Below are 27168 nucleotides of genomic sequence, written 5' to 3' on the forward strand. Positions count from 1 at the left end.
CGATGAGTCATTTAAAAATATGCAATTATGATTGGCAGATTTAATAATATCTGGAGTTGATACACGTGAGACTATACTAGAACAGAAGGTATTCGGACTGCAGTGAACAACTGAAAATGAAATCGAACGAAACTGACATAACCTTTGTCAAGGATTATTAAAATTGGTGGAAACTACCGATAGAGATTCAATTTCTATTCGAGAAAGCAATTTATACATCTCTGTGGTTTGATGAGTACAGTAACTTGTTCATAGAGAATCTCCAAAATCAAAAATGAAGTGCATAAATATCTTTTAGATTCAGCCATACCTATGTTTCTCTTGATGGTGACAAAACTGGTGATATTTGGCATGGGGCGAGTCAGGCCGTGGAGGTAACTAGGTTCCTCGTAACTGCCACAATACAGGGCACTTGGCGCAGGTAATTGGATTAAACGATAACAAGTCTGTGCTCTGCACTATGTGTAATGTTACTTCTGTTGTGGTCGTAGGTTCAAATCCCAAACTTTGCCACAGTGCATTGCATAGGGGGCATGACACCTGACATTAACCACCCTGTCAGGTGCGGATATTGACCGTAGCAATACCAATGTGTTTTCCATAATGTACCGTATCAGAGGGGCGGGGGGATAGGTACTTTATGTCTACCCTTTAAAAAATTGAGAGAAAAATAAAAAAAAAAATTCGTTAATTATTGTTGACTTACATTAACAACAATACTTACTAAAAGATTATGGATGCGTTAATAGTGTCCTTAATATGAAAATATCTTTCAGGAGACTCTAACCAACATCAGTGCCCTTTCAATAATGTGCACTACCAAGGTGGAGTCACTTTATACCCACTGAAAAAAAAAGTGCAAATGTTGTTAACTGTTGTTGACTTTTACTCACAATGTACTTTTAAAAATATATTGACATGTAATTAAGTTCCTAAACTTGAAAGTATTGAATATGACATTCATTGGGGGAATTGCCTGAAACTTCTGTCTTTTGTGCATTTGTGTGAGTGTGTATGTGTGTGTTTGTCATCTAATTTTGACGAATGCCTTACTGCCGAAAGCTATATTTGTGACAGCTTTTTGTTGTGCCCCACATGGCGAGTAGTAGTGGTTATGGTTAAAATCATTCAGAACTCAATGAAATTGCTCTCACGAGGACTGTCACGTCATTCATCAGTTCTGCAAGTCAAACGTTAAGTGGAATACGTATCCAGTAGTGCACACTGCTGCCAAAAGCTGTCTCGGTTGTTGGATGTCACTGCCACCGTCTCCCCTCGCACATGGGGAGTATGTCTCCCCCAAACACGAACACAGAGATATTGCTTGTTGCGACAGACCAGTTCTTACACTGATGACCAGAATCTATGTACATTTACCTGAAATATAGTGTTTTCTTTCATTCTACATTTTAGGCACAGTGGCACATGAGATATGTATGGGAGATAAGTGAAGTGAGTTTCTGGCTCTTCCACACTCACTTGAGGAGCAGTATCATAACTCATCAAACAATACATGTCTACAGCCATCTGAAAATTTCCTGGCAGCTTTTTTACTAACTTGAGCTCTTTTCTCCTCACTCTACCTTTAATATATTGAGCAGGGAGGGTCAAACTATTTTACTGTTGCAGTGCACAACCTAAATGGCTTGGCTGACCACTGATCTTGACAGGTAATGAGAGAACATATTGATGGTTCAGCAACTGCTTTCTCACTAGAATAGTGAAATGTCTATTTTGAATGGTCTGTATATATTATGCATCATGGTCTCTGGCAGCAGCACTTTCTGTGAACAAGGAAGAGATATGTTAGTTTGTACCTATGCATTCCTACTTTGAAATGAATTAAATTCACCGAAATGAATGAATCGATAAGGATCAAACAAATGATGCAGTACAATGAAATGATGCAGTACAATGAAATGATATCAGTTTAAAACCATGTAAATAAGTTAAATCTTTAGTGTAATGAAAGTAATCGCAACAGGAAAATCTGTGCCATGCCAGCACTCGAACCTGGCTGTCTTTGTTACAGTGACAAGTGGCTGTCCCAGTCTGCCACAGATTTTCAGTTGTCACTACATATTCAGTTTTTACTCTGTTACTTTCATCAGTTGTGCAATACTTTTGCTTTTGAACGTTCATGTATTCTTTCTTTGAACATAGTTTTTGTGAATTTTTAACTGAACTGGACAGTTAGCATTCAGTTCATGTTGACATGAAATGAAGGATAACATTTGCAACTTATTGTTTACATGCGTGTGTGCGTGCGTGCGTGTGCGACAGGATGCAAACACATACAATCAGGCTTAGCCAGTTGTATAAAACTGCTGCATGACTGCCAGTGCTTTCATTTGGTATCTGACTGGCTTGTAAAACTTAGAACCTTAGTTTCTCGAGAATGGTTGAGATGTGCATTGTACTTAAGCAGCATTCTTTACATATGTGTGCATATAACCGGCCAAAAGACATCAAAATTGGTGACCTGTCAGGTATACACTCCCTTTCTGAGGCTTCTTGGATGCCAGGATGGTTCCGTCTGGAGATCAGCCATTTTTCCCATGGATTCAGAAGCTTGCCTGCAGCTGTTGACATCCTGTCTGTACCTGGGCTAGTGGGAGCAGAGGCTTTGTTATTAAAGTAATGACTTGCAGATGTGCCTATTAATAGATATTAGTTTTTGTTATTAACGTAATGACTTGCAGATGTGCCTAATAATAGGTATTAGGCCTGTGACATTCTCCCACATGCATCTTCTTACATATATACATGCCTAAGGTGGTGCAGGTAGATGAAACCTCCTATACCAGTTGAGTCACCCAGAATTTGTACAGGAGCTTCTCTTGCTGTAACAGTCACTTCGTTGTCATGCTGAAAGTACACCCTCAGATGGGACACTTCCATCATTTTGATTGGCACACCAGTTAGTAGCAAGATCATCGACAGAGATGTTGGCTGATTGTTCATCATCTCTAGATGGTTCCTTAATCCCTTAGCTGCTGTCACAGCTTGCATTTATGGAATCATAGCTGCAGTTGTCAGTAGTTTTAAAGACTAGATGAATGATATTGGTTTTAATTTTTTTTTCTTCCCCAGCATTCTTTGTTCTTTGGATGTTTTGAGAATGATGTCTGATACCCAAAACAGGTTATCAGATAAATAAAAAAGAACTGAATTTAGCAACTTCGATTGTTTTTTACGTCAAGCTGATTTAATTTTTGTGACACGCAAACCCACTGCATTTAATTGTTGTTCAGTTTTCTGCAATTTTGACTGAGAGGACAGGAAAATACAAACAATACAAGATAGGACTAGAAAGAAGTTAGAACCAATTGGTGAAATACAAATGTGAACTATTAGGTAACCTTGTGGGAAACCAAAGTTCCATTCATATGGAAAAGAAGCAGGAGGGGAAGGAGTGGAAAAAGTCTGAAAAGACAATGGAAATTAGTACAAAAGATAAGGGATTTTAGTGACATTAACATGACTAGTGTACAGTTAAGAATGTGAAAATTTCCCATATAACAAATACCATAAACTGTAAAATAAATTGCCAGGCCTCTAGGCCCGGAGACTCCCTTGTGGTTAGTAAAGAATATACCAATATTTTTCTTTTTCTTTAGAATTGAGGGAACTTTCAGAGTTATACAGGTAATGATGATGTTGCAAGGATGTCGAATAAACCATACATAAGTTCAAAGTAATTGCATAGATAAAAATCTCACCCAGTGGTGGCAGGAAAACACACATATAAAAAGGTATGTAAGTTTGCAATCTGCTGGAGAGTGTAACTCCATAGTTTGGCAGGAAGATTGAACGGGGAAGGAAGAGGGTTGAAGGAAAAGGACTGATGAGGTTTCAGAAAAGGGGTAGAGTTTGGGAAAGTCACCTAGAACTCTGGGTAAGGAGAGACTTACAGCAGGGATTAGATGGAAAGACTAACTGTTGGGAGACTACACCAGACTAGATTTGAAAATCTGAGAGCTTAAAGTTGGAAGATGGGAAATATTCAAGACAGATTAATGCTAAAACATTGTGCGTGAGTTAATAAGAGCGAAAAGCTAAGTTCATTATGTGTGAAAGAGGCGGGTGGAGGGGAGACGCAGGGCAAAAATAGACGGTCAGAAAATGAAAGATATAGAAAACTAAAAGATAGTGAAGAAAGGAGTAGTTACTGTGAGGAAATATTGAAACCAAAAAATATTAATGTAAATTAAGGCCAGGTGGGTGGCGAGAACAAAGCACATGTCATAGAACCTGTTCCCACCTGAAGATTTCTGAGAAAATAGTGTCTGGGGGACAAATCCAGATGACACATGTGGTGAATAGGCACTGAGGTCACAAGCGTCATGTTGTAGAGCATGCTCTGCAACAGGATATTGTGTGTTGGCAGTACAAACCCTTTGCCATATCTTGGTGATAGCCATGCCAATGTAAAAGATCAAACAGTGTTTACATAACAGCTGATATACAATGTGTGTTGTCTCACAGGTGGCTTTCTGTTTGATAGTATATGTTGTCCCATTGTGGGGATAGTATAGGTGGTATAGGAGACTGCATAGGGCAAGTCTTACAGGTGGGGGGGGGGGGGGGGGGGGAGCAGGGGCGGTGACAGGAGTGGGAACCATAGGGTAGGGAAATGGTTGCAGAAGGAGCATAGGGTCGGACAAGGATATTGTGGTGATTGCAAGGGCAATGAAAAGCTATTGTAGGTGAGGTGGGCAAAATGTTGGACAGAATGGATCTAATTTCAGGTTCCGATTTTAAAGTAGCTGATAAATACATTCAAGACCAGGATAATACAGAGTGAGAAGAGGTGAACTCCTAAGTTGCTTTTTGGAGGGATCAGCAGTATCAGGATTGGATGTGATGGCTTTTTAACTTTGCTCATAGGGTTTTCAAATCTCGTCCGGTGCCATCCCCAACAAACAGATTTTCCTTCTCATCCCGTCTAATAAGTCTCTTTTGACCTGGGGTTCTGGGTGACTTTTCAAATTTGTACCCCTTTTCCTAAATCTCACAGATCCTTTTCCCTCACCCCTCTTCCTTCTCCTTCAACCCTTCTGCCAGGAGGAGGGGCCACTTGCTCCGAAAGCTTACAAACTTAAATACCTTTCTATATATGTTTTCTTACCACTGCCTGGTGAGAAGATTTTTTATCAATACAATTACATTATAATTTCAAAAATTGTATCCCGAATTGATGCGGCAAAAAACCAAGAATGTTTTACATATCTGTGCCATCGCGAAAGACTTCTTTCTCAAGAGGATAGAAGGTCGCGTTAATGGTATTGAGGAACAAGGAAGCGTCCAAGCAGGCATGTCACGCATCGGTGATGTGCTTGTCCTAAGACAGCTAACTGGAAAATGATTACAATAAGGCATGGATACTAGCTTGTCTTTTGTAGAGCTGTGAAGGGCCTATGGCAGTAAACCCAATATACACTGAAGCACCAAAGAAACTGATATAGGCATATGTATTCAAATACTGATATGTAAACAGGCAGAATATGGTACTGTGGTCGGCAATGCCTTTATGAGACAAAAGGCGTCTGGTGCAGTTGTTGGATCGGTTACTGCTGCTATAATGGCAGATTGTCAAGTTTTAAGTGAGTTTGAACGTGGTGTTATAGTTGGCGTATGAGCAATGGGACACAGCATCTCCAAGGTAGCATTAAAGTGGAGATTTTTCCTTACAGCTATTTCACGAGCATACTGTGAATATCAGTAATCTGGTAAAACATCAAATCTCTGACATCACTGTGGCCAGAAAAAGATTCTGCAAGAATTGGACCAACAACAACTGTAGAGAATCATTCAATGCGACAGAGGTGCAACCCTTCTGCAAATTGCTACAGATTTCAATGCTGGGCCACAACAAGTGTCAGCGTGCGAACCGTTCAACAGAACATCATCGATTTGCACTTTCAGAGCCGAAGACCCACTTTTGTACCCTAGTTTTATGCCTCGCCTGGCCTATCTACACCGACATTGGACTTTTGATGACTGGAAACATGTTGCTTGATTGGATGAGTCTCATTTCAGATTGTATTAAGCTGATGGACATGTTCAGCTATTGAGACAACCTCATGAATCCATGGACCCTGCATGTCAGCTGTGGGACTGTTCAAGCTGGTGGAGGCTCTGAAATGGTGTGGGACATATGCAGTTGGAGTGATATGGAACCCCCGATACGTCTAGTTATGACTCTGAGAGGTGACACGTACGTAAGTGTCCTGTCTGATCACTTGCATCCATTCAAGTCCATCATGCATTCCGACGAACTTGGGCAATTCGAGCAGGACAATGCGACACCCCACATGTCCAGAATTACTACAGAGTGGAACACACTTCTGAGATTAAGCACTTCCGCTGGCTTCCAAACTCCCCAGACATGAACATTATTGAGCATATACGGGGTGCCTTGCAACATGCTGTTCAGAAGAGATCTCCGCGCCCTCGTACTCTTACGGATTTATGGACAGCCTTGCAGTATTCATGTGTCAATTCCATCCAGCACTACTTCAGACATTAGTCGAGACCATGCCACACCATGTTGCAGCAGTTCTGTGTGCTCACTAGGGCCCTACACGATATTACGCAGGTATACCAGTTTCTTTGACTTTTCAGTGTGTGTCATTGTAATATGCAGCGTATACAATAAAACATGCAATTATATTAAGATTGTTACCAACCTGAAAACTGTTAAAGATGGTATACAATTTTGGTTCAAGGAACAGGAAGGAGATTTAGAAAAGCACAAGTATCGAAATCAATGATAATTACCTGTACGATCAGGATCACCTTCAACAAAGATGATCAGAATTATGTCAAATATAACCACTGGATGAATGTTGAAAATGGGGCCTAGTTATGAATGTCACTGAAAAGGAATCTTTGAAATTGTTGGATGGACTTTGAAAACACTACTGCAAGGGCAATCAATAATTAAAGCAACACATCTCTTTCCCTCCGGTTTTGTCTGAAAAAATGCGGTATTTGTTGTGGGATGTCATGGAATATTCCTGTTTTAGCCCCTATAGTTTCATGAAGTTCTGAGACATGGTGGCACTATACGTAGCTTGCAAAATGGCATCTGTAATGGAGGTGTGTTCTAAGCAGAGCTAGCATCGTAGATATTCATAGATGCTTGCAGAATGTCTACTGAGATGGGCAGTGAACAAAAGCAAAATCTCGGTGCACGACTGGACACATCTGTTGGTAGTGCTGACAAACTTGTCCATCAGTTGCAGTCAAGGTGTGTGTGTGCTGGGTTCTTAACAGAAAACCATGAATCTCAGTGAATGACAATCTGTGCAGAATTGCTTGCATGTTATAAGACAGATCATCACAATTTTTTGCCAAACATCATCAAAGGCGATAAAATGTGGGTTCATCGCCTTAAACTGAAATTGAGAAGGCGATCTGTGGAGTGACAAACACCACCTCTCCTTGAAAGAAAAAGTTCAAAGCCATTGCTGAGCCGATTAAGTCCTGATGACTGTCTTCTGGGCCTCTGAAGTGGTTGTTTTGTTGATGCCCTCATTCATAGTGCAATGATCACCTCTGAAGTGTATTTTGCTACCATCAGGAAATGGAAGAAATAGCTTGAGCATGTTCCTCACCACAAAAATGCAGTTGAACTTATCCTTCTCCATGGTGATGCTAGGTCTTTCACAAGTCTGCTCACCTGAGAGAAGTTCACAGAACTGTTTTTCCTCATACACCCTGCAGCCCAGATCTTGCACCTTCCATCTGTTTGTCCAATGAAGGATGCATTCTGTTGGAAGCAGTATGTGGATGATGGGGAGGTTATTGATGCAGCAAGACATTGGCTATGACGTCAACCAGTAGAGTGGTAGGTACCAAGAGGACATAAAGGCCTTCTGGTAAAGTTATGTAAGGCTGTCACATTGAAGGGAAATTATGTTGAAAAATATGGTTTTGCGGCCAAAAGAGTGGGAATAATATCGTCTATTAGAATCCTGAATAAAACCAACCTGCTTTCAGAAAAAAAGATGTGCTGCATTACTTATTGATTGCCCCACGTATTAACGGATGTAAACAATACCTCGGAAGTTACATAACACAAGAGGAAAAACATTAAAAATATATTAACACAAGTGGAACAAATATTCAAATTCTCAGGTCCTTGCTGTGATTGATTACAAAATGCAGTGTATACAGAGAATTTTTTAGCCAATAGTACTTATAAAGCAGTGTGTTGGTGACTGGTTGATAGATGAACAAGTTGTGTGTCCAGATTGCCACCGATTACTAACGATCAAATAAGAACTTACTTGCGAGTAAAAGAAATTGTATCTGAAAGATTAGGTCAAAGAGTACTATTGTTTTATGGCCATGTCAAAAGTAGGATCATATGGGATATCAAGTGAAATTTGTGAATGGGTGAGGACTTTTCGGTAGGGAGGACGCATGTTATCCTGGATGGTTAGTCATTGTCAGATGTAGAAGTAACTTCAGATATGTCTGAGAGAAGTGTGTTGGGAGCCTTGCATTTTATATTGTATATTAATGACCACACAGACAATATTAATAGTGAGCTCAGAATTTTTGCAGGTGATGCAGTTATCAATAATGAATAACTTATAATCTGTAAGAAGCTGGGTCATATTCAGTCAGGTCTCTTATAAGTTTTCAAAGTAGTGAAGAGGTTGGAAACTTTTGTAAATGTTCAGAAATGTAATTTGTGCACTTCACAAAATGAAAAAAAGATATTATCCTATGTCTCTAGTATCAGTGAGTTACTGTGGAATCGACCAACTCATTTTGTGGTCGCATTCTCCCTTCTCGAGCACAGTGGCTAGCACACTGGACTCGCATTCGGGAGGACAGCGGTTCAATCCCGTTTCTGGCCATCCTGATTTAGTTTTTCCGTGATTTCCCTAAATCGCTCCAGGCAAATGCTGGGATGGTTCCTTTGAAAGGGCACAGCTGACGTTCTTCTCCGTCCTTCCTTGATCCGATGAGACCGATGACCTTGCTGTCTGGTCTCCTCCCCCAAACAACCCAACCCCAAACCCTCCCTTCCCGAGTACGGGGTCCCGGGTTTGATTCCTGGTGGGGTCAGGGATTTTCCCCTGCCTCAAGGTGACTGGGTGTTTGTGTTGTCCTCATCATTTCATCATCATTCATGAAAGTGGTGGGATTGGACAGAGCAAAGGTTGCGAATTTGTGTGGGTGCTGATAACCGTGCAGTTGAGCGCCCCACAAACCAATCATCATCATCATCATCATCATCTACCATCTCATACAAGTACCTGAGTGTAACACTTTCAAGGGATATGAAGTGGAATGACCAACATAGGCTCAGTTGTGGGTATAACAGATACTAGACTTCAGTCTGAAAAGGAGATTGCTTACAAATCACTCATGTGACCAGTTCTAGAATATTGCTCAAGTGCATGGGACCCGTACCAAATAGGACTAGCAGGAGATATTGAACATATACAGAGAAGTGCAGCTTGAATGTTCACAGTTTTGTTTAATCAGTGGAAGAGTATCACAGAGATACCGAAGAGGAAAAAACGGGAAGACTCTTGAAGATAGATGTAAAATATCCTGAGGAAGTCTATTAATAAAGTATAAGAGCCAGCTTTCAGTGATGACTCTAGGGATGTACTGCAACTTCCTATATATCATTCACTTAGGGATTGTGAGGATGTTGTTGTTGTTGTGGTCTTCAGTCCTGAGACTGGTTTGATGCAGCTCTCCATGCTACTCTATCCTGTGCAAGCTTTTTCATCTCCCAGTACCTACTGCAACCTACATCCTTCTGAATCTGCTTAGTGTATTCATCTCTTGGTCTCCCTTTACGATTTTTACCCTCCACGCTGCCCTCCAATACTAAATTGGTGATCCCTTGATGCCTCAGAACATGTCCCACCAACCGATCCCTTCTTCTGGTCAAGTTGTGCCACAAACTTCTCTTCTCCCCAATCCTATTCAATACTTCCTCATTAGTTATGTGATCTACCCATCTAATCTTCAGCATTCTTCTGTAGCACCACATTTCAAAAGCTTCTATTCTCTTCTTGTCCAAACTATTTATCGTCCATGTTTCACTTCCATACATGGCTACACTCCATACGAATACTTTCAGAAATGACTTCCTGACACTTAAATCAATACTGGATGTTAACAAATTTCTCTTCTTCAGAAACGCTTTCCTTGCCATTGCCAGCCTACATTTTATATCCTCTCTACTTCGACCATCATCAGTTATTTTGCTCCCCAAATAGCAAAACTCCTTTACTACTTTAAGTGCCTCATTTCCTAATCTAATTCCCTCAGCATCACCCGACTTAATTAGACTACATTCCATTACCCTTGTTTTGCTTTTGTTGATGTTCATCTTATATCCTCCTTTCAAGACACTGTCCATTCCATTCAACTGCTCTTCCAAGTCCTTTGCTGTCTCTGACAGAATTACAATGTCATCGGCGAACCTCAAAGTTTTTATTTCTTCTCCATGAATTTTAATACCTACTCCGAATTTTTCTTTTGTTTCCTTTACTGCTTGCTCAATATACACATTGAACAACATCGGGGAGAGGCTACAACCCTGTCTTACTCCCTTCCCAACCACTGCTTCCCTTTCATGTCCCTCGACCCTTATAACTGCCATCTGGTTTCTGTACAAATTGTAAATAGCCTTTCGCTCCCTGTATTTTACCCCTGCCACCTTTAGAATTTGAAAGAGAGTATTCCAGTCAACATTGTCAAAAGCTTTCTCTAAGTCTACAAATGCTAGAAACGTAGGTTTGCCTTTCCTTAATCTTTCTTCTAAGATAAGTCGTAAGGTCAGTATTGCTTCACGTGTTCCAGTGTTTCTACGGAATCCAAACTGATCTTCCCCGAGGTTGGCTTCTACTAGTTTTTCCATTCGTCTGTAAAGAATTCGTGTTAGTATTTTGCAGCTGTGACTTATTAAGCTGATAGTTCGGTAATTTTCACATCTGTCAACACCTGCTTTCTTTGGGATTGGAATTATTATATTCTTCTTGAAGTCTGAGGGTATTTCGCCTGTTTCATACATCTTGCTCACCAGATGGTAGAGTTTTGTCAGGACTGGCTCTCCCACGGCCGTCAGTAGTTCCAATGGAATATTGTCTACTCCGGGGGCCTTGTTTCGACTCAGGTCTTTCAGTGCTCTGTCAAACTCTTCACGCAGTATCATATCTCCCATTTCATCTTCATCTACATCCTCTTCCATTTCCATAATATTGTCCTCAAGTACATCGCCCTTGTATAGACCCTCTATATACTCCTTCCACCTTTCTGCTTTCCCTTCTTTGCTTAGAACTGGGTTTCCATCTGAACTCTTGATATTCATACAAGTCGTTCTCTTATCTCCAAAGGTCTCTTTAATTTTCCTGTAGGCGGTATCTATCTTACCCCTAGTGAGATAGGCCTCTACATCCTTACATTTGTCCTCTAGCCATCCCTGCTTAGCCATTTTGCACTTCCTGTCGATCTCATTTTTGAGACGTTTGTATTCCTTTTTGCCTGTTTCACTTACTGCATTTTTATATTTTCTCCTTTCATCAATTAAATTCAATATTTCTTCTGTTACCCAAGGATTTCTACTAGCCCTCGTCTTTTTACCTACTTGATCCTCTGCTGCCTTCACTACTTCATCCCTCAAAGCTACCCATTCATCTTCTACTGTATTTATTTCCCCCATTCTTGTCAATTGCTCCCTTATGCTCTCCCTGAATCTCTGTACAACCTCTGGTTCTTTTAGTTTATCCAGGTCCCATCTCCTTAAATTCCCACCTTTTTGCAGTTTCTTCAGTTTTAATCTACAGGTCATAACCAATAGATTGTGGTCAGAGTCCACATCTGCCCCTGGAAATGTCTTACAATTTAAAACCTGGTTCCTAAATCTCTGTCTTACCATTATATAATCTATCTGATACCTTTTAGTATCTCCAGGGTTCTTCCATGTATACAACCTTCTTTCATGATTCTTAAACCAAGTGTTAGTTATGATTATGTTGTGCTCTGTGCAAAATTCTACCAGGCGGCTTCCTCTTTCATTTCTGTCCCCCAATCCATATTCACCTACTATGTTTCCTTCTCTCCCTTTTCCTACACTCGAATTCCAGTCACCCATGACTATTAAATTTTCGTCTCCCTTCACAATCTGAATAATTTCTTTTATTTCATCATACATTTCTTCAATTTCTTCGTCATCTGCAGAGCTAGTTGGCATATAAACTTGTACTACTGTAGTAGGTGTGGGCTTCGTATCTATCTTGGCCACAATAATGCGTTCACTATGCTGTTTGTAGTAGCTTACCCGCATTCCTATTTTCCTATTCATTATTAAACCCACTCCTGCATTACCCCTATTTGATTTTGTGTTTATAACCCTGTAGTCACCTGACCAGAAGTCTTGTTCCTCCTGCCACCGAACTTCACTAATTCCCACTATATCTAACTTCAACCTATCCATTTCCCTTTTTAAATTTTCTAACCTACCTGCCCGATTAAGGGATCTGACATTCCACGCTCCGATCCGTAGAACGCCAGTTTTCTTTCTCCTGATAACGACATCCTCTTGAGTAGTCCCCGCCCGGAGATCCGAATGGGGGACTATTTTACCTCCGGAATATTTTACCCAAGAGGACGCCATCATCATGTAATCATACAGTAAAGCTGCATGCCCTCGGGAAAAATTACGGCTGTAGTTTCCCCTTGCTTTCAGCCGTTCGCAGTACCAGCACAGCAAGGCCGTTTTGGTTATTGTTACAAGGCCAGATCAGTCAATCATCCAGACTGTTGCCCTTGCAACTACTGAAAAGGCTGCTGCCCCTCTTCAGGAACCACACGTTTGTCTGGCCTCTCAACAGATACCCCTCCGTTGTGGTTGCACCTACGGTACGGCTATCTGTATCGCTGAGGCACGCAAGCCTCCCCACCAACGGCAAGGTCCATGGTTCATGGGGGGGGATTGTGAGGATACGATTAGAGTAATTCAATCAACCATCCCTCCCACTCTCCACATGTGAATGGAATGAAATGAAGCCCTAATTACTGGTATCCTCTGCCATGCACTCATGGTGGTTTGCAGAAGACAGATGTAGAAGACATAATGAGAATGGGGGCAGGCAGGAAGAACATTGAAACTTCCTACCAGAAAAAAATTGTGTCCCAGACCGAGACTTAACCGTCATGGGGAAGTGCTCTTTTGGCACAGACATCCGAGCATGGCTCATGATCCACCATTGTGATTTTACTTCCTCTCTTCTACCTTCCAAACTCATCAAAGTTCTCTTGCTTGCTGAGCAGGACTAGCACTGCCATAATTTAGGTTAGTATGGAGAAACAGATTAACTATAGCATAAGGTGTTGTTTCCAGAAAGAATGTTCTCTCTACAGCTGTGTGTGCAATGAGGAAGAGACTTATTTGTGGAAGCAAAACTGTGAGGGTGGGTTGTGAATTGTGCTAGGATAGCTCAGTAGGTAGATTGTTGCATGCAAAAGTCAAAGGTATCATGTTAGAGTTCTGGTCAAACACATAGTTTTAAGTTGCCAGAAAGTTTCAAATCCGTACAGTGAAAATTCATTGTGGAGTTTGACCATTAGTCGAAAAGAACTTGCCATACAGATGAGAGGTGAAAAAAATAAGTGGAGGAGAGAGATGGCAAGTGTAGTAGAATGATTCCTCCCTGACCCTATTTTTACAGTTCTATGTTTTTCTGTGAAAGATCCTTTTATGACCGACTTGAAAATGGACACCTTTTTCTTTGTGTGGTACTTACACAAAAACTCTGTAAAAATATTTTTGAGGACAGCACACTTTTTGTGAAGGTGTTGCATGGGAAAATATGCCCATACTACTCATTGATAGACATAAGGCTTCTGTGTAATTACTTACGTGTTGTGTTGTGAAAAATGCTTCATTTGTGCAAGACTTCCTATATTTCATGAATGCTTTTATACTATTATGTGAATGTGCTTTTCTTAAATATGTGCAATTATTTCATTTTGTTCATGAATTCATTATGTTACGGGAAGAGGTCCCAAGAAGCAGTGACACTCAGTCTGCTTTACAATGTGTTTGTCTCTTTCGGAGAATTTAATATCTAGAGCAGACTATAGAAGAGTTACTTGAGTGCACCTACTTATGGGAGGTTTCTAATTCAGTAATGGGTAGCAAAGTGGATCTAGGAGTCTGGAACACTCATTCTAATTAATTTTTGATCAGTAAAAAGTTTTGACATTCTGAAACATAATTGTCTTATCGATATTAATGCCGCTAGGGTTTGTATCTATCGGGCACAGGTGCATGAAGGAGCATGTAAGAACACCTTGCTTGAAATGATGGAATGTCACTGATAAAAAGGGGAAAAAGGAAAAAAGAGCAAATCAGGATGCCGTGTCAGAATTTTCTTCTAATTCTTCCCAAATATGTATCTGCTCTGCTAAAGCACTCTGTAACTATTGACCTAGAATATTCTTTGGATGTGACTCCTGTCAAAGTCAAGAAGAAAACAATTGCTGATATAGTATTTCCAGAAATCTTTTAATGACATCGTGAAATTCTTCTGTCGCTGTGAGATGTGGATCATAAACTGAAATGTATAATGCTGTACTGTTCTGGATTAGGTGATCTGAGGAAGTTCACTGATAATTGCAATAACTGAACATATTTATCAGCATAAAGTGTCAGTGTCAAGTTGCTTCTAGACTTTTTATTGAAATATATACGTATACAGTGCAATGTTTTGGCTCTCAGGTTCAATTCTCCCTCTCCGTGGGGTGCAGATGGGACTGAATACAGCGAGTGGTCAGATGGTCCCGACAGGTACGCTTCCGAGAGAGACGCTTACGCTCCTCGAGGCCCCCCTGGACGTGCAGGTGGGTGGGCACCGGATGCCCCACACCCCGCTGGACGTGCGGGCGGGTGGGCTCCTGACACTCCCCATCCCCCAGGACGTGCAGGGGGTTGGGCATCTGAGGTCCCTGCCATTGACCACCTGGAGCCGGCCACAGTCGTTGACTACGGCCACCGTCCTGCGACCGGGCCCCCAAGCAAAGGTAAGAGATGTCTTCTGAATATCTAATCGGTGACAGAAAGTACTTCATAGGTTGTTCTTGTCTTGTGGATGACCACTACTGATAGAAATTATGAAAACTTGAGCGATCACCATGTAAAGAAGTAACAATTGTTAAAACTATAGGAACTTAGCACTATCGATATATTTGAGGGAATTTTTGGAATGTTGCCAGAGAGACAGAAAAAGACTGTATCCGCTGTTAAACGTGATGATTTCATCTCATGAAGTGCAGAATAGTGGCTGTACTTGTATGCATGTATGTGCAAGCACATTTTCATTTACAGTATTTGCTTGAAAATGACAAATGATCAAAATTGCACTTACAACAAACAATTTTGACAGCCATGTGTTCTAACTATTGTGTTTAACAATTACAATCTCAGTATGTAGTATCCAAGACACAAAAGGGAAAGGCAAGGGGTAGAAGGAGTATGACCAGTATGTATTCATTTAATGTGGAGTTGAGAAGGAGACAAAGAGCTAAAGGAGGAGTAGGGCTGCTTATCTACAAGAAATACAAAGATCTTGTTACATCTTGGATTGTCGGGTGTTCTGCCGGATATCAGCATCGTACTTGCAAGTACGACGCTGATATCTGGCAGAACACCCGACAATGCGAGATGTCATTAGATCGCCGGGAAAGCCTGAAGAATTACATAAAGATCTTGTTGTCTGAATTAATAGTTTACTAAAACTGAAACTGGCTCACCGCGAGTTGAACATAATCTCCCTGTACAGCCTAGAGGGTTGTAAATCTAGAACAGAGAGAGAAGCTTTCTGTGGGCAGTTACAAGAAGTTTTAAGCCTGATATCTTCAAATGAATTGTGAGATAATGATCATCTAATTCTCAAGCAGTGAACTGAGAATAAATAATACATTCTGTGACTACAAACAGTAGTATAAATACACTTTTCAGAACACAAGACACCATAAATATACAGTAGATTACGTTGTTACAAAGAAGACAGTCAGTGGTAGATGTTAGAACTTCAAACTCTGCTAACATAGGAAGTGATAACAGCCTACTCATAGCAAAAAACAGACTGCATGTAGGAAGGAACAAGATTGCTAAAGAACAAATCTTTAAAGAAGAAAAATTTAATATAGCCACTGTATAATTAATCTACAAAAATTGTATATCAGAAACAATTAGTAGAGAAATAAAAGAGAAACCCATTAGTGCAGAGGTTAACGGAGATCAGGATTGGAAGAAAGTCAAAGTAATGAAGCAGCAGCTCAAGAAACATTAGATATACGATTCACAAAGCAAGAGAGGGAAACATTTTGGTTCTGTGAAGAGGGAAAAAAACTGAAATATAAAGCACTAAAAAGACAAGATTCCTATGAAGATTACAGGAGAACTCGTAATGAGACAAAATCGCAATTGAATAGTCTTAAACAGGAAAACTGGGAAATCCTTTCTAGTAATTTAGATTATAACTTTCACTGGCTGCAGAAACAAGTTTGGAGAATTTTACAACATTACACGAAATAATTAAGTGAAATTTTGAAAATGAATGACACAAATGAGGGACCATGGGTTAACAGAGTTGTATAAAGTTAAAAAATTACCAGAAAACGGAGAGAGATCAGTGTACAAGTAAACGATGATGTTACTGTTTTGCATGCAGAGGTAGAAGCAGCTCTTAAGTCTGTTAAAAGATAGGGAATCTTCAGGGGAAGATATGTTCCAATGAATTACTGAAATATGGAGCATCTCTCTTAACTGAACAATCTGCCAAATTAGTTACGATATCTGGTAATAAAATTCCAAATGAATCTAGAAGTAGTTCTACAATTCTCATTTACAAATAAGAGGTATAAATCTACTGAGTTCAGTCCTTAAACCCATTCTTAGACAGATTGTAGAGTAGTCCACTGAATGCAACAAAGCAGCTTATCAAAGTTTGATTGGTTTACAGAAGGCTTTTGATAAGATTCAATTAACAGATGTAGTGAACTTACTCTATAATTGGGGGTTTCCTTCCAGCATAATAAAAACAATTGAAGGCATTTATTCCAACAACTATACCCAGGTGAAAACTGGTTCCAGGTTAAGAAGCTGCATAGAAGTTAATAATGGCATTAGACAAGCTGGCTCTTTGAGCCCACTACTCTTTAATATAGTCACGGACAAGTTGATAAAGAAGGTATTGGCTGGTGATAGCTATAGAATGGGGGACAAAGAAATAGAAACCATTTGCTATGCTGATGATGCAGTTGTCGTAGCAGACAGTGAAAAAAACCTGCAAAAACTCTTACTTACATACAACATGACAGCCAAAAACCCAAATGTAGTCATATCCACTCGACAAATCAAATCTATGACCCCATCTATGGAACCAATTAGATGCTTACTGGAAGCGGATGGAAAAATTATTTAATGGGTAATGATATTTAAATATCTTGGCATTAAACCATCCAGCAGTGGACATATCAAAAAGGAAGTTAGAGAACAAGTTGCAAAAACAAATGAAGCGTGGGGGGGGGGGGGGGGGGGGGGGAGGGTCTAAGTGAAATATTTCAAAAAACAACAAATACTTGATATTACAACCTGAATTTTTCATTGTTTGAATATACTATTTGGAAAAACAAACATATACGAAAAGATGCAAAGGCAACAATATACAAAACAGTAATGACACCAGTTATAACATACATAGCTGAGATAAGACCTGAAAGATCAAAAACTTTTGGAAACCCTGGAAATGAAAATTTCACAGAGGATTACCGGCAACACACACACACACACTCGCACGCACACACACAGAGAGAGAGAGAGAGAGAGAGAGAGAGAGAGAGAGAGAGAGAGAGAGAATTAGAAAAAGGCTGTAAAGTGGACTCCATTAATGAGTGGTTAGGTTAGTGAAAGCAGGAATGGAAGGAACACACAGACAGGATGAAAGAAAGATTGCGAAAATTGTAAGAAATAAATCACCAGCTGGTAAAATAAATGTTTGCCATCCAAAGAAAGGATGGATTGGCAACCTCAGAGTAGACTGAGGAGTGCAGAAGGAAACAGTCTCCAGCCTAGGAAGGTAGGAAGAAGAAGAAGAAGAAGAAGAATAATTACCCAAAGGTCATGATCCTTTCTTTTGTTAAATTGCCAAATATTTTCTAATGTTTTGAAAAAGGCTTGCTTGAATTTGGGTAAGGAACAGGAAAACTTAAGGCAGTAGCATTGAATAATGATTTTATGGAGAAGAACTGAGATAAAGTAGAAAATGTGCAACTTTCTTTGTTGTAGAAAAGGTTTATGATAGACTAGATTGGTACACTGTACCAAAAGGAAAAACAGAGAAGAGAATTCCAGAGGGATAGAGAACCATTTCATCTTTATGTATGTGCAGAGGGCCTATGGTACGGTACCACAAAACAATCTGTGGACAAGTATAAACGATAGGGGTGTGTCAACTGTTTACATAAAAATAGTTAAACAGTTCTACACAGTCTGTGAGAGTGCAGTCAAAGTAGGAAATTTAGCGTCACCAGTGTATCCCCTTGCAAAAGGGCTATGCGAATGTTGTGTTATAGCACTGACGTTATTTAAAATCTATGTGGTGGAAGTACTTGAAGCCTGGAAGAGCAAATGTGGAGGAATGGGAGTCCCTGTGCTTGATGAAATGTTGTGCACACTTCTCTTCACTGGTGCCGAACTCACTGTAGCAGGTGACTGGGATGATACTGAGTACGTGCTTCGTTAAAAGACAAGTGTGAAAGATGGGAACCTCACACTTGATAGGAACCGAATCTCTGAAGTTTAATTTTTTCATCAGGTGAGAACCAACAGCTGTTAAGCCCTATAGACAATGCATTTTTAACCATCAGCTGTTACATTTAACCTATATATTATCTACCCCTTTGATCATAAAATACAATATATACAAAAATGACATAACTCAACAGAAAGATGGGTCTAAAATTATGTATGTACACTTACAAGGTAAACAGATCAGTTAATAACATATTCCATTTTCGTTTTAAGTTGATACATCTAGGTTGTCACGATGAAGCCAACCAGACTATCATAACCTGTACATGAAATACTAACAAATGCATTTCACAATGCTTCAAGTCAAATAGACAATGTACCTTAGGAGAATGAAATGAACATAACACTCACAAAGTTCCACATTTGCAAAGTAACATCAAAGATAGTACACTTGTAATACACAACCAATGTAACAAATAACTTTCACATAATTAGAAAAGCAAAGGACAGAATATCTTAACCAAACATCTGTGGTAGACTAAAAACATGAAGAATAGTGACAGTGAGAGTTATAATGTACGCAATGACAAAATAAAATTGAATTCCACATAACAGTGGAACCAAATGGTTAAAAATAACAAACACATAAACCATATTTGTGGTGCAACAATACTTACGTAATGGAAACAATAGTCCCATAATTGAAGTGAGAGGATCATATGTCAGGTACATATGACTGCAACCTTCATGCCATGATATGTAAGTGGATGCTGTAAGAGCAGCAGTGGTAGATCATACAGCTACCACAGGACAGATGAAACGGCTTGTGAGCCCGGATGTTTCAACACGAACTGTTGCGAAACCATTATTAGCAGTGGGACTACAGGCACACAAACCTCTAGCCTGTCTTTATCTCACGCCACCGCACGGACGTGCTTGGCTCAACTGGTGCCATCAGAGGATCACTTTGGAAGGTGGGATAGTGGTCTTCAGCAATGAAAGCAGATTCTGCCTGCCCTGCTCGCAAGTGATGGTCATTTGTGCATACTGCATAGACCTGGTGAGCTCTTGTCTCGTAGAGCGCATATGTCGCTCACACTGGCCCCACTCTGGGCCTTACGTCTGAGGTGCAATAAGGTATAACTCTCGTTCACCTTTGATGTCTCTGGAGGGATGCTAAGTGGCACTCAGTACATGCTGAATGTTGTTAGACCCATTCTTGTGCTGTTCTTGCAGCAGGAAGATGATGTGTTGTTCCAACAGGATAAAACACACACACACACACACACACACACTCTCTCTCTCTCTCTCTCTCTCTCTCTCTCTCTCTCTCTCTCTCTGCTCATGAAACTTGGTGTTATCTGCAAGACATCAAGCAATTTCCCTGGCCACCATGATCCTCAGACCTGTCTCCAATGGGCATGTGTAAGTTATGATTGGACGAGAATTGACTCGTGCGGCTTCACAACCAACAGCTCTTTCAAAACTATGTGAACAGGTTGAGAAGGCATGGCAAAATGTATCCCACAACAGTATTCTCCATCTGTACAATCTAGTGTTTGCCAGAGTCTGTGCCTGCATTCCTGCCTGTGGAGACATACTAATATGGGTGTTTCAGTGTGGGGTCGATACTTGATATCTCAGAACTGCTTGTGCTGTTGATCTGTATATGTAATCATTTTGTGCACTCCAGATGCACTGTTGCAGCAATAATGTTGAGTGAATTGGAAATCTCGAAAAGGGTGTATTAATTTTTTTTCCAACAGTGTATTAAGAGAATTGGCCTTATGTTTCATTAGTGTATAAACATGATGACCACAACACACAAAAATGGGTTATATGTAACATTCAAAATATATATTAGGGCCATGTATAGAGGACAGCATCCTGTAAACTTAAAAAATAGTGAGCATTCTAAACCCAGCACTAAACTACCCTAAAGATGAGAAAGGCATATAATAATGAAACACATGGATTAATGTCTTGTTGATTATTGTAATTATAAGAGGACCAGAATACTCAGACATAAATATGAACAAACACAGACATTCTTTAACCGTGTAAAATCCCAGGTGTGAAATGAAATTAAGAAATAATCAACTTCAAATTGTTAAAACAATACAGCTAATAGGAAAGTTGTTCTCTCATAACCAGTAATTGAGAGAGAAGTTGTAGAAACCAATAAGTCTGTAACCTGTACTGGATCCATAACAAAAATAAAAGTGGTAAGAGACCATTTCCTTGTCTGATCTCTGTATGTATCTTGAATGGTTCGGAGATTTCTCATGTACATTTTATTTTGTATGTGGTGTCTGTGTGTGTGTCTGTTTTATCAATGCCCAAATTTTTCTGCCTCTTCGATTTTCTTCTATTGTGTCAAAGAGTGTGTGCCTGTCTATTGATGCAACTACAGTGTTGTTCATCTGTCTGGTCTTCAGGAGTACTCGCAGGTTATCTCTGTAATGATTACGGTGTTGCCCTTTTTGTGAAGTGGATGAATGAAGATGCATTTCCATTGCTGTGGAATTTTTTCTGTAATCCATATTTCTAAGAGAATTTTATTTGTGATTTTTTTCATCTTTGAGTTTCCAGATCGTGGCAATAATGCCATCTTCTACAGGGACTGTACTGTTGTTCTATAATCTTCTCTGCCTCTGTGGAAGATGATAACCATTTATATTTTCTCTGTAGAAATTTCTCATGTTATTTCTCTTTGAAAGTCTTCTTCGATTTCATTTAGTCTGCTTTTGTCATATGCCCTTCTAATATCTTGTGAGGATTGTTTCTGGACATGGGGGAAATTCTGCTATGTTTCTATTGTACTGTTACTGCTAAACTAATTCCATTTATGGATTATTTGTTCAGTGTCCTGACCACTAGTTGCATTCCAAAATCTGTGTTTGTCTTTCCTGGGAGGTTGATTCCAATGCATTGCCTTCTGAATTGCCTTTATGAGGTGTATCCAATTTTCTGTGGTATTTTGATTAATTTCTTCAATAATTTTGTCTTTGCTTGCCTTCAAATATTCTGGCTGTTGTCTTTTAATTTTGTTCTGCATTATCTATCTGTTTTTTGGGATTGGCCTAATCCTTACTTGCAACAAGTAATGATTGAACTCAAAGAATCCTTTGCTTCTTCTCACATTCAGAATTTCTCCTATACTTTTGTTTGGTATTGTTATCTGATCTATTTGGAATTCTACTCGTATGTTTTTGGGCTTTTTCTCATGTCTCGGCTTTTGAAACTGTGTTGACATAATTTTTTAAGTTAAAATTTTGATGTTGATATATGACATGCTCCCCATTCTCGTTTGTGTGCTGCATATTGGTCTATAATTTGCTTGTATGTCTTCTCATTGCCTAGTTGTTCATTGAAGTCTTCTAATACAGTTTCAACATGTCTTCCTGTTATTTTGTTTGTTGTTGTGTCTTCCATGTCTTCCCAAAAGTCTTAGACTTCTTGCAGTTTCCTTCTGGTGTGATTGTTTGTGGTGCATATGCATTGATGGTTGTGTATCTTTTATTTCTTGATTTGAAGGTTATTTTGGAAATTATGTCTGATATTGGAAAGAAATATAGGATGTTGCCTATGACTGATTAGTGTACGACAAAGCCCGTGCCAAACATTGTAGGTATTGTGTTTCTGACAGCAGGTTTTCCTTTTTCATTTCCTGTATTTGCTGAGTGTAAGTGTTGGCTCTTGTAATGTGAGGGTTTTGATGTGAAATTTTTTCTGTATGCCCATAAGCTGTTTATGTTTGCCTAGTTTGACCACCGTTTTGTGTTGAGTGTGCCAGTTTGATGTTCGTGAAGAGGTTATAAGAAGCTCCAAATCTTCTCTCCTTTTCATCATATTTCTCATCCCCCAGAACCCAATGACCAGGAAAGCCCAGTTTCTTTACTGGGGCCTGCAGTGTTATGTATCTTTCCTGTTACTCCATCATGATTTTGTTCAGGCTGACTGTGGTTGTGGTGATCTCTGTTGGTGATCACAACTGTTAAAGAATTGATCGTTGTCAACAAACATTTATAACAACTGCATCAGCTTGGTAAACAGATGCTGACCATTTGCAGCTTGATACCAGAATAGACACTAATAGGTTAGGCCTGTGTTAATATTTGGACCACCCTGGGTATTTCATTTCACTAGTAGCACCTATATTTGGGAAGCTTCCACCTATCCGCCACTTGGGGAGGTGCCTGATGGGGGATGTAACAATCATCCATTGGAATTACAGGTTTTTAATATTCGAGGATGAGTTTACCCTAAACCTTTTGAGGCATGCTTATGTTGTAGCATAGGTGGCTCTTGTAGCTATTTTAATGCTGTCTACAGGCTTAATAGACTGTAAGTGTCCTACATCAATTTGTTTGCCAGGACTTCATATACATTACTGTGATATAATGTAAACTGTTGTTGTTTATACCCTTTGTGTGTGTGTGTGTGTGTGTGTGTGTGTGTGTGTGTGTGTGAGAGAGAGAGAGAGAGAGAGAGAGAGAGAGAGAGAGAGAGAGAGAGAGAGAGAGAGAGAGAGAGAGAGAACTTCATCAGTAGAAAATCGAAACCAAAGAAAGGCATTGATGTGCCTAGTAATGCAGTGGAATACATTTGTTTCTTAAATGATACCTGGCCAACAACTGCAGCTGTTTTATCATTGAACATAACAGTTAATGGTCAGACATATCAAAACTGATCATAAAGAGCATTAATCAGATTACATAATTACTTGTCATAGACCAGAAATAACTTCAAAACTTGTCAGTGTGGAGATGTTAAACACATGTACTACATTAAGTAAGTGAGGCCAGTTGACTGAAAGCTGAGAGACATAATTAGGTGTTACCTCATAACAATAATGACGACAGTGATGATGATAAAATAGTAATGGAGTTTGGTAAAGTACCTTGAAGCAGGTAGGTAGCGATATTGGTGACACAATGTCAAAGAAATGAAATGGACATGAAAGTGGTATGCAAGATAGTTGGTACTGATTGTTTGAACAAATATCAAGCAGGAAACATGGAAACTGGATTTGAACATAGTTGATAAAGTAGTGTGAAACAGTATACTTCCACAACATAATTAGCATGGTTTGACACTAGAATGGTGGAAGGGGTCAATATGATTTCCTGCCCTACTGTTTTCTTCAATCTCATACTTAGTTTTCTTTACTTCATCCATGAAGTCGTATGACTTCTGCAAATTTCTTCTCTTCTCTACAATGATGTATTAGAATCTACAAAATACTTATTTTTTATGGTCATTTCATTAGACATACTTACCAGAAGGAGTCAGTTTTACACCGCTGTGATTTTTTCTTGTCTATACATTTAAACACTCCAACAATGAAGTGGTAATAATCAGCAAATGTGCAGAGTTATTTCTGCTCATTGTTTGTGCTCATTGTTGTATCTTGGCTTGTGCATGTTCCGGTCTGCTGAAGTTTACATCCTGCCATTCAGGGCAGGGCCATTCTTTGCCCATGAAAGACATTTTTGAATGTCTTGTCAGTATGGACTTCATGAAAAAGAAATGTTGTGTCTCTTACAGAATTATGATGTTGAGTTGGAAATTGACTTCACTGATGCAGATAACAATTTTGTACCAGAGACAGCTGGAGATGAAGATGGTATGAATGAGAAAAGATTAGTGGAGCTGGTTTCAGATACTCATCTACACCAATTCTCACCTAATCCATCACAGCAGGCCCAGTTGAATGCCTCTGCAAATGAGTATAAAATTGCCAGTTTATCACCTTCTGGAGGCAGGTTCACTAGTAATGTTTTAAAGGAGAGTAGATGACTCTGTGATCAGAGCTTTCTGTCTTATTTTTGACTAAGCAGTTCTATGTATCATGAAGCCCTCCCAGTTAGCCGACCAGTCTAACGCACGGCGTTCCGGAGCGGGAAGGAGTGCCTGGTCCCCGGCACGAATCCGCCCGGCGGACGTTTATCGAGGTCTGGTGAGCCGGCCAGTCTGTGAATGGTTTTTAGGTGGTTTTCCATCTGTCTCAGCGAATGCAGGCTGGTTCCCCTTATTCTGCCTCAGCTACACTATGTCGGCGAGTGCTGTGCAAACAAGTTCTCCAGTACGCGTACACCACCATTACTCTACCATGCAAACATAGGGGCTACACTCGTCTGGTGTGAGATGTTCCTGGGGGCTTCCACTGGTTGCCGAACTGCACAATAACCCTGGGTTCGGTATGGGGCGGCGGAGGGGTGAAGTGGACTGCAGCAGTCGTCGTGGGGTTGTGGACCACTGCAGCTGCGGTGGGGACGGAGCCTCTCCGTCGTTTCTAGGTTCCCGGTTAACATACAACATACAACATGTCTCATGAAGAAATACACAGATTCAAATACTTGAAAATACTAAAAAACAATTATTGCACCATGTCACTTGAGGAACCAGAATGAGAATATGCTCATGTTGGTACAAAAGGTATACGTTATGTCAAAGAACAGATTTCAAGAGCTTCTCAGTTTCTCCTTTTCGATGAAAAATCAATCAGAACTGAAAGCCTGCCAGCCAACAAATTTTCTCTCCTATCTGAAATCTGGGGGGAATTAAAGGAAAACTATTTGTTCTTGCTGTCCTGGAGAAAATATAACCATAAATCAGCAACTATTACCAAGCAAAACAAGACACAGGTTCATAAAATTCAGGCCCAGAAAACCCAAAAGATTCTTAAATTGTGGCTGCTAATGTAGTGACAAAGTATGTATGTTAAGGGGATTGTGGCATAATTGTGTAATATTTTGATGAAAATGAGCTAAGAACCATGTTATCTTATAGAAACCGCACTCTTTTGGATGGCATAGTGATGTTTGTCTTTGTATGCACAATAGTATCACAGATGGTACCACAAGTTCTGCTGTGGAATGGCTTGTATGATGACAAGGTGAAGTAAGTCTGACTTGCACCTAAATGCCATGAAACAAAATTAGATTTTCTTTTCAATCGGGAACTTTTCCTTTCTTTATTATTATTATTATTATTATTATTATTGTTGTTGTTGGTTATTATTATTATTATTATTTTGTGGAAATGTTTGCTTTATTTTAATGGTTTTAAAACTGTATTTGTGCAAGTTCTGTATTATAATAGAGTCTAAATTGTTTTCATGTATGTTTTGTATGATTACATTGTCTAGATTGTTTTAAGACAAGTTTTATATTATTTTATTGCTGTCTAAACCATTAGCTTTATTATTTGGCAGTTGTTACTGGTGTTTGTATGAGCTTATGTTTACGGTAATATGAATAATTCAGAAAAGTTTAGAGAAATCATGACTGAAGAGGGAGAACTCTCAGATTCTACTTTTAGAGTATCATCCATCTGAAAGTGAGTTGGATGAAGAACGTAAGAAACAGCAGTCCTGAGGAAGAAAATTACAGAGAGAAGGTAGAAGACATGAGACGAAACTAAAAACGAACTGAGGTGAAGCGTACTGTACCAGAAAAGATAAAACAGTTCCTGCTAAAATATTTTCCACTGTAGACTACAGTGTGATCCAAAAATAAATGAAGGAATTTTTGAGTGTTTCTGGAAAAGGGTCTGTTTTAACAAATTGGAGCTGACGGATGTACTAGATGCGTTCACTACGTTTTAACCATATAATCCAACGGACGTATGTCATATGTTCTTCACTTCCCATTTGTTTATTTGTGATTTGAATACATGTTTTATGTTTGTAAGCAGTGAGACTAAGTGTTTGGCTTGTTGTAAGTGTAGTGTTAGTGGCTATCACATGCCAGCCTCTCGTGAATGGTACCAGTGTTACGTGAACTGCGCATGCGCTCAGAATATTGTTGAAGGTTGTTTTGTTCTTTGTTGGCTGCTGTGTTGTGCTATTTTGTACATCCTTCCCGTGTGTAACAAATAAATAGTGAATATTGCTAACAGCCATCGCTTGTCAAACTTAGAGATTGAAGAACTCTTGAACAGTGGTTCAGAACTAGACGATCTTTTGGACAACATCGGTGATTTTTCAGAAGACGATGATGACTCACATGAGCTGGAGAGCGAAACCTGTGCTGCTGATCAAAAAGGTGGTAGTGAGTAAGAAGAAGCTAATGCACAAGTTTCTATTAGTCAGATTTGTCATTCAGTTTAACAGCATGCCCTTCATAATGCATGGTATCATTTTGATGCATTCCCTGAATTACCTCTGTTTGAAGAAACGAGTGGAAGTCGGGTTCCTGTTGATACATTATCAACAGAACTAGACTGTTTGTTGCAATGTTTTGATCACAGCATGTTTCTAAAAGTGAAGTCAGAGACAAATATGTATGCTACAGATACTATTTCTGAACTTCACCGTTAGAACAGAAGCAAACCAAAATCTTAATGGAAGAAATGGAGAGCAG

The 27168-nt window shown here is 39.6% G+C and overlaps 1 protein-coding gene across 10 annotated transcripts in view; it reads left to right on the plus strand.

The window, feature by feature from the left end:
• Positions 1-27168, plus strand: part of LOC126424541 (YLP motif-containing protein 1) — a 406391-nt gene that overhangs the window by 163131 nt on the left and 216092 nt on the right. For all 10 annotated transcript variants that reach the window (XR_007576188.1, XR_007576187.1, XR_007576189.1 and 7 more), the window contains one exon: positions 14765-15066. Coding sequence is in view for 7 of the 10 variants with exons in the window: in XM_050087281.1 (XP_049943238.1) it covers positions 14765-15066 (302 nt within the window). In the remaining 3 variants the exon portion in view is untranslated. The remainder of the gene's footprint in view (positions 1-14764; positions 15067-27168) is intronic.

Source organism: Schistocerca serialis, chromosome 10 (assembly GCF_023864345.2).
Source record: "Schistocerca serialis cubense isolate TAMUIC-IGC-003099 chromosome 10, iqSchSeri2.2, whole genome shotgun sequence".
Classification (NCBI taxonomy): domain Eukaryota; kingdom Metazoa; phylum Arthropoda; class Insecta; order Orthoptera; family Acrididae; genus Schistocerca; species Schistocerca serialis.